The sequence below is a fragment of the Lampetra fluviatilis genome, chromosome 19 (assembly GCF_964198595.1).
Source record: "Lampetra fluviatilis chromosome 19, kcLamFluv1.1, whole genome shotgun sequence".
NCBI classification, from domain to species: domain Eukaryota; kingdom Metazoa; phylum Chordata; class Hyperoartia; order Petromyzontiformes; family Petromyzontidae; genus Lampetra; species Lampetra fluviatilis.
This window is the reverse complement of record NC_136293.1, coordinates 7,636,863-7,645,377: the sequence shown is the minus strand read 5'-3', so window position 1 is coordinate 7,645,377 and position 8,515 is coordinate 7,636,863. Positions and strand designations below refer to the sequence as shown.

General features: G+C 43.6%; 1 protein-coding gene across 2 annotated transcripts in view; it reads left to right on the top strand.

Annotated features, from left to right (window-relative positions):
• The first annotated feature begins 3,349 nt into the window (after positions 1-3,349).
• CD99 (CD99 molecule (Xg blood group)) overlaps positions 3,350-8,515 on the top strand; it is a 32,036-nt gene continuing 26,870 nt past the window's right edge. For both annotated transcript variants that reach the window (XM_078864915.1, XM_078864914.1), the window contains exon 1: positions 3,350-3,628. In XM_078864915.1, coding sequence (XP_078721041.1) covers positions 3,568-3,628 — 61 coding nt within the window. In that variant the 5' untranslated portion in view covers positions 3,350-3,567. The remainder of the gene's footprint in view (positions 3,629-8,515) is intronic.

The window sequence follows — 8,515 nt, the reverse complement described above, 5'->3', positions numbered from 1 at the left end:
ATCCCAATTGAGTAACTTGTCGAGTAATGCTTCAGCATTGGGCTGTTTGACTAATACCACTCACATTGGGGTTATTTCTTTAAATCTATGGAAGGTAACCGGAGAACCCGGTGGGAGAGCATAATAATTGAACACAATAAATGCACCCAAGTACACAATAACACCCAGGCGATTCTTGCTGTGAGACACGATTGTGAGCACAGCGTCACCCTTGGAGCCCAATTGAACCCATTCACAATTTAAACTATGAAACTATATTTAATGTAACTAGCCCCGATGCCTCACTACCACCACCAACTCTGTCTTGGGAAATCTGAAGACCCCATTGTCCAGCCTCGAAGAGTGTCAACAGCTGTATAGCTTGTTCCACAGTCCTTGCCAGCAGAGCTCATCTATATGAATGATAACCACTGTTAATGCTGTCACCAACTAAATTGTTTTTGCCAATGTACAGCCCAATTTTTCAATCCACTGCTGGCGCATAGCTCTCCATGTAATGTGAACTGTAGGGGTGATTTGACCATACTTCACCACACAGGGCATTGGGGGTTGGGGAAGGAAGGGAGCATAGATGAGGCAGCGTAGTACAGTACCTCAATGGCTGTTTAATCCACAAGGGCAGCGAAAACCAGACACCAGACAAATGTGGTCATGGCTATGGCTATCAGGCATGCATAAGTCCAGCTGCATAAAACCCTAGAGCCTCTTTGTTTAACCATAAAACACGCATAATTTAAAGGACAAACTAAGTGGAAAATTCCACTCGGGGTGTTTAATTCAACGCATGACCATGAATGTAACTCTGATCCAGCCAAACACACGTCTCAACGGGATATGGTTTTAGAGTATCATGACTGTTTTTTAAACACTGAAAAGTAGGATTGCCACCTTTTCCAAAGCTAAACCCCCAAAATGTTTCAGTCAACCTAAATCTATAAAACGGTGTAGTATACTGTAACTATTGTACGTTCCACACAATACCATCACATATTTTATTCAAATAGATTCCTGCCACCCAAACACAGATGGCAAATCCCGGATTGTCATGACCAACCTCGGACAAATGGCAACACTACTGAACATCCCATTTACGTTACAGTATAAGCAATGCCTAAGACTACATAGTTGTTTGGGAACCCAAAAATCCTCATAACATACAAGCGAGCGCCTATATCACGATTGCCTAAATCTGGTCATCATGGAAATAACGTGGGATATTCTTCAGAAAACAGTCATACGGGGGAACCCTGTAGCGTGCTCAGTGACGACGATCTGTTTGGCAGTGGAGAGAACCCAAGCCACAAGCCAGATAATGTTTCCTAAAGCCATGAATCGGTGATATATTCATCATCGTATCGTTTGCTGTCCTATTGTTTGCCATCCTATTGTTCAACGTCATATTCGTCATCCTGTTGTTCGTAATATTTTTGTTAGTTGTCCTCTTGTTCCGCATCCTATAGTTTTTTTTCTAAACTGAAAACGATTTTTTTTAATGCTCTGTGCTTAGTTTGTTATCTTTCACCTGCATCTCCGACTATCACGGTTGGCTACGAACGGTGCGAAATAATTTCAAGATACAACCCATCTACTGCATTAGCCCGGTATTTCGATTAAAGTGTACGAACTTCAGATCTCTCTGTTTTAAATATGTTCAGTGCGTCAGTTTAGCCAGCATGGGGCGTTAGATTGCCGAGTGATTATTTTTAGCCTGGACATGTGAATGGAGAATGAGTGGTTGGGCCTGGTCTAAAACCGTTGACTCCTAAAAACGTTTAATTTGGGTTAAGATCGTGTAGGTATAATACCAATTTGTAAGTATAATACTCCACCAAAAACCTTCCTTCACCAAAACCCAATCATGACAATTTCATCCAAAATGTGACTCAAATGCAACGCCTTCTGTAAGTGATGAGAAAGCCCATCGTTGTTGCAAGGGCAGAATGGATGCTGACTGGAAACAAATACGATTGAATCTTGATTTGAAGCTTTCGTGACTGCAGGAATCCATACTCTTTGGTTCTTTCGGTAAAGTCGCGTAGGTATAAAATAAAATAAAGAACCAAATACGATTAAGCTTTTTCACACAGATGGGTGCGGTTCACAAACAGCAGGAAGGCATGACTTCCATCCGAATGTATTTTGCATGCATCTCATGGGATTACCACATTGCACGCCGACTGTACAATGCTTTGTTTTGTCAAGGCCACCAAATACTGTGAACAGTGACTGTGCAGGCAGAGCGAGCCAGGGGGGGAGATAAAGAGGGATTGTGTCCTCATTCACTGTGGATGTGGATCTTGTAATGGGGCCTCCCTGAGCTACCAAAACTCTTAACACAAATCAAAAACCCCATTGCCTAACTCTAATCATAACTCTATCCCGAACAGAACCATGACTCTTAGCTCCAACCTTGACTATAAATCTTACTCAAACTTTTAACCTAACTCTAATTTTACTCTAATCCTAATATACACTAAATTCCCTTTACCAAAACAGACGACCCCCTCCACCTTGTAAACATTTTATAGGTACTGTAGTAATATATGGTAGTAGTTAGGAGACCAGCGGGCTACCATTGTGGATATTGCACACTGCAGTATACATGAAAATACAGAATTAAGCGAAACGCCGCTGAAATGTTGACGCGAATTAAAATCAGGAAGTGAGTTTCATATTTGATCAGCAAAAACAAAATAAGAAGGGATAAAAGAGAGTGGAAGAGCTGAAAGGGGTGATGGAGAAGGCGAGGTCGGTTGTCAGAGAGAGAAGAGGCATCTTCTTGTTTCCTGATAGTAAAAAAGGAGAGCACAGAGAGAGAGAGAGTGAAGGGGAGAGGTAAAGAGGAGAGCACAGAGAGAGAGAGAGTAGGGAGAGAGGGGGTAGAGAGAGGGGATGTAGAGAAAAAAAAGAGGGAAAGGGTAAGGAGGAGAGCAGAGCGTGAAATATTTCTTTTTTCAGTTTCATTAATTTGGCATGGCCCTGTGAGCCATTCGGCTCTTGAATCGGGTGCAACCGCAACAAACAAAAACATGAACAAGAAAACATCTTAAAGTGACTATGCGCAAACAGAAAAATCCAGGAAAAAACTGCAAAGTCTTCCAGAAAAAAGGGGGGGGGGAGGAGCACATAAAGCAAAGCATTGAAAAAAACACAAAACAACTAAATGATGAACGAAGCAAAGTGCCGACTACACCGAGCATCTTCTTGTTTCCACTGATCGTAAAAAAAAGAGAGACCTGTGGAAAGGGGTCTGAGAGAGAGAAGGGGTGAAGGAGGAGAGGGCCCTGAGTTGTGTGGCAGGGCAAGAACAAATCGGAGTGGGAGGAGAGAGAGAGGAGAGGGAGGAGAGAGAGAGGGAGGAGAGGGAGAGGGACTCAGGGAGTGGCCTCTGGGAGTGGCTACTCCGCGTGGCTGAGATCTGTTCCAAAAACCACGCTCCGAACTTTCTCCCCCCCCCCAGCTTCTCCCCACGCCGCACACTTCATCACCGCGCTCCGGACTCTCATTGCCGTCTCGATCGTGGTTCCACAGAGGAATAAAGTCGTAAGCAAGCCAACGCTGTCCGCGATGGCTGCGTCCGCATTGCGTTCTGCCATTGTCTTCTTGCTGCTCTCGCTCGCCCTGTCGGGTAAGCGCATCATCTCCATTGTGCCGTCTTGCGGCCACCCCTCCATTGTGTACGGTGGGTGGGTGGCAGCTGCTGTGTTGTTAATGTCCTTTCTCTTTAATTAATACCACGATAGGTAAGTGTTGTTGTTTTTTACGCGAGCGAATAAAACGCGTCCCGTGCCATTACGCGAAGCCGTCGTTCCAGGTTGCAGTGATCGTTTTTTGCGTGTTTTGTGTTCACATTTCAACAAAGGAATTGAATCTCGTGGCACGAGATCGGAGTCGTAATGATGTCGGCATTGTCCCTCGCGTGGCGGGGAGAAAACCCGAGAGATGTGTTTGGTAGAACCGAGATCATTTTGTTACTTTGTCTGATCAAGGGCCACCACAGTTACTTTCGTGCTCGCTCCCTCCCCATGGAAGCAAAATTGCCATGGGTCCGTTCATAATGGCCACCACCAATTCTTGCGGTGTATACTTCACGCTGTTAAGAGGGGGATTTGTCCCTCCCACGCTGCTTGTGTTGTACATGGGGTATTGTGTCTGGTGAAGTGTTAAGAACACGGGCATCAGTGGAGTGAGTGATACAAAGGTGGCCGGGCGTGGTGATATCGCCCGGCCACACCCTGTGGTCTGGCCAAAACTGATGTTCGGGAGGGCGTTTTTGTGTGTGTGTGATTTTAACGAAATAATTATTTATTGTTTCATACTGCGTTGGGGGAAGTGGTTATCGGCAGTTATGTATGTATCGTTCCAGTGGACACGTGTATTGATTGACACAGGCCTTCACGAAACTCGTCGAATATTACGTTGGGTTTATTTGGCGTGTGCCCCGATGCTGCAAGCGATATACAATTGGATATTTGCCGCAGTTGTGAATGAATTGATACGCACGGAAGAAGCGTGGGGGATGTTTTTGCACGCTTTTAAAGTAGCACGGGAGAGATGGAAAGATACCGAACAAGCATTGGTTACAATAAATCTTATTCTGATACATTAAATGGGATCGAGCAGGAAGATCAGCCGATGGGGGTTAACAATGAATGGGAACGCGTCTTGTCAGATCGTTCGCAGGGGAGATGGAGCGACGCAATTAGCCCGTGCGGTTTGTTGCATCTCGGAACCGTGAGATATTTGCAGCAGTTAATTGATTATGGATGATGTTTAAAGGAAGCAACACCTATAGGTAAATAACACTTTGCATGTACAGTGTTCTTGGTTGTGAATTTGATAGCCCGTGGAGGAAAAATAAAACTGACTGGGAATGGATATCTTTTGTCATGTAATGCAAGATAACATATTGTTCCATGTGTCTATAGTGTATGACAAAAAGCACATCTACACATTCTTATGTGTATATGTGAGGAGTACTCCTGCTTAACAGAGTGTGTCAATGCCTGTACAGTGACCGATACCAGAATGAGGAACATATCATTAATTGTTGAGAACAAAGTGGGCTTGAGCTGAACACATCGCTAGAAAGGGGACGACGGACATGTGTGAAAAAGCTTTATTGCGAATCGGTTTCCCCCAGTATGAATACTGACTTCTGATGGATGGTACTGGTGATGGAATGGCAGCCAAGGGGAGAGATCTCGCCCGAGATAACGATCATCAAGGAGATGGAGAAATACGATCGGCTCATGTGCAGGAATGAATTGGATTTTTGGATTCGTATGACCGGGGAAGGATTGCAAATCGTCGGGTGGAGGGAGGGTTATATCCAGCAGTGGATACATGTTTATAAAACAAGGATACAAATCTTCGTGGTGATGTTTATTCATGCGCTAAAAAGTAACTACTTCCATTGTATTTTGAGCCGTTATCAATTTATTTCGAGTTAGGAAAAGTGACTGCAGGAAGATTTCAAATCATATTTTCTGGAGACAGCCACAACTTCTGCTGTTCTACAGTCGTGTTTGGTCATCGGTTGCAAAAAATGCAGCCGCGCTTCTTCCAGAACTTTCTCCATAATCTCTCTCCCAGATATTTAACCACATTGCAGTGTGGATAAATGAGCCGATATATATTTTTGTGGCGCAGTATATCTGGTTCTCATTACGAGGAATTCTATAATGCAACGTGGTGGCCCACTGTGTAAGAATGTCAAAAATGTGTAGAGAAAACACGATTATGTTGGTCTACAAAAAGTGTTTAGTGTTGAAAAATCGGCAGGCATTTATTTATTTTGAAGGGCTTGCTTATGTTTCCTATAGTTTACACCCCTGTCGTTTTTGCACTCTTATATAGTTCTTTTGTATTGTTGTAACTTTTTATTACCTGCCCCTACTGGTCATCTGTAAAAAAAAGAGCTTAATAGCTCATCGGATTCCTCCAGCCGAAATAAAGATTCTGATTCTATTTTGCCTGCGACTCATGAGGATTCGCAGCTATGCGAGGTCTATTCTCAGCCATGTTCTTCCAGAGGCCTCGTTCAATTAAGGTGCTTTTCTTCCCAACAGCTCCTTAGCATCGGGAGGGGACTGAGCCCCCCCCGCATACCCCCCGCCTATATGATGGGCATCGCAACCTTTCCTCATATACATACCCAGTCGGTGAGAGGCAGAGCAGAATGTCTGATAGACAAAAACAGATCGCATTGTTGCTCATTCTGTTCATAGCGCTGGTCAACAAAAAAAACATGTTTTTCTGGCCTGGATTTTTGCAGCTGTTTTAGACTAATTTCAGGGTGCTGATTCCAAATCTGATCTCAGATTTGCTCTATCACATCTCATTTTTATGCTATCGGCATACCCCATTTTCATTGATTTTACCCGAAATTAACTCCGTCACTTATGATTGCAAGTTGTTGCGAGTCAGTGACTGCTTTAGTGTTAAAATATGGTGCTGTATTTTTAGGATGGTGTGTTTATAATATAATTTTATGTAGATATCCACATTTTTTAAATATTCTTCTTCTGCAGTTTTTATTGAAAATGCAATATTTGATATCTCAATCTGATGTGATGGACAAAACCTGATGCCAGATTTGGAATCAGCACCCCAAAATTACCTTAAAACCGTTGGAATACCTTATGCCAGAAAAAGTGTGACCAGTGTAGTGTATTTCGATTTAAAGCTTTCGTGACTGCAGGGATTAATCTTCTTGGTTCTTTCGGTAAAGTCACGTACAATGGAAATAATAAAATAATAAAAATAAAACATAATAAAATAAATATTTTTTATCAAGGTTTATTTTTTATTATTTTATTATTTCCATAAAATAAAAAAAATCTTTTATGTTTTTTTTTATTATTTCCATTCTACGTGACTTTACCGAAAGAACCAAGAAGACTGTACTGTAGTTAATATTGACTGCAGTGTCCCCCCCTTCCTCCCCCCTGAGTTTTTGGTTTGCTGCACTCTGTCCCTGAAGTGTATTTCACGATATGGCACGTGGATTCATAGGAGGCCAAGGGGCAGTGCCACCCCCACCCCTCCACAACATAACAGTTGGACAGGAAGATCGCAAGACATTATGCTATGCCCCATAAATCAAATCCATTCACGGCCTCCCCCTGGCTCCTTGATATGTGCCCCTTTCGATTTGAAGCTTTCGTGAGTGCAGGGATTCATCTTCTTGGTTCTTTCGGTAAAGTCACGTAGAAGGGAAGTAATAAAATAATAACAATAAAACATAATAAAATAATTCTCACGACGTTTCGGCCACAACGCAAGCGACCAAGTCTGTCGGGGAGACAGCGTCTTCAGACCTGGTCTTCACCTGAGGACGGCTGCTTGTGTTGTGGCCGAAACGTCGTGAGAATTATTTTATTACGTTTTATTTTTATTATTTTATTACTTCCCTTCTACGTGACTTTACTGAAATAACCAAGAAGATGTGCCCCTTTGACCACTTTATAGCTCTGGTGTGCTTTCGGGGTAGTACCTTGCGTCGTTCGGCACGATGTCCCAACGTGTTGCTCCAGGAACTGAAAGAAGCTTCCAGGACGTGGAGTTAAACGTTGGAGTTCGTGTCGAGCGACACGCAGTATACAACCTGAGAGCACATCCGACATCTATATAGGAGAACACAAGCCAACGCTGTGGAATCATGTCTAATGATGACGTTTCATGAGTTTCCTTTATAATCGTCTCAGAAAAAATTCCACGTTGATTGTTTGGCACATGGGGAGGAAATGCCAGTATCCATAGAAAGCCCAGTGCATATGAATGGTTGACAACCGCTCTAAGCCACGCACTGATATATTTCAGAATTGTCTGCTTTGCTGCCAGTTCGTGATCACCCAGGCAATCTTCCATTTGAGTACTGCTGTCCAGCTTGAGGCCTGCCTAGCCTCAGAGATCCAACGAGAGTGGGGTGCATTCTGGAGTGTTTTGGTCGTTGGCATTTCGTCTAAATCACAGTCGCTGAGGACAGGCCTAAAGGCTCCAAGCATCAAGCAGCCAGCAATAAAGAGCACCATTTGGTTAGTCAGGTCGACCGAGCCTTCAACCCGGGTGGAGGAATCGGTGAGTGAAGTTCATGGGAACAGTCGCAATCTATTTCAATTTAAAGCTTTCGTGACTGCAGGGATTCATCTTCTTGGTTCTTTCGGTAAAGTCACGTAGAAGGGAAGTAATAAAATAATGTTACTTCCCTTCTACGTGACTTTACCGAAAGAACCAAGAAGAATCACCATCTATATATCGAAATAAACTCAAAGTTCCCATGAATCACGTGACGTCTGTGTGGCCAGCTCCACTCTAAATCTCCTCTCTCCGCCCCCTGTGAAAACAGACACCGCTCCGTTTGGCTCACTTCTATTTGCTCCTTTTTGCTTCCGCTCTTCCCTCCGCTCTCATCATCACCCTCTCATCATCACCCTCTCATCATCACCCTCTCATCATCACCCTCTCATCATCACCCTCTCATCATCACCCTCTCATCATCACCCTCTCATCA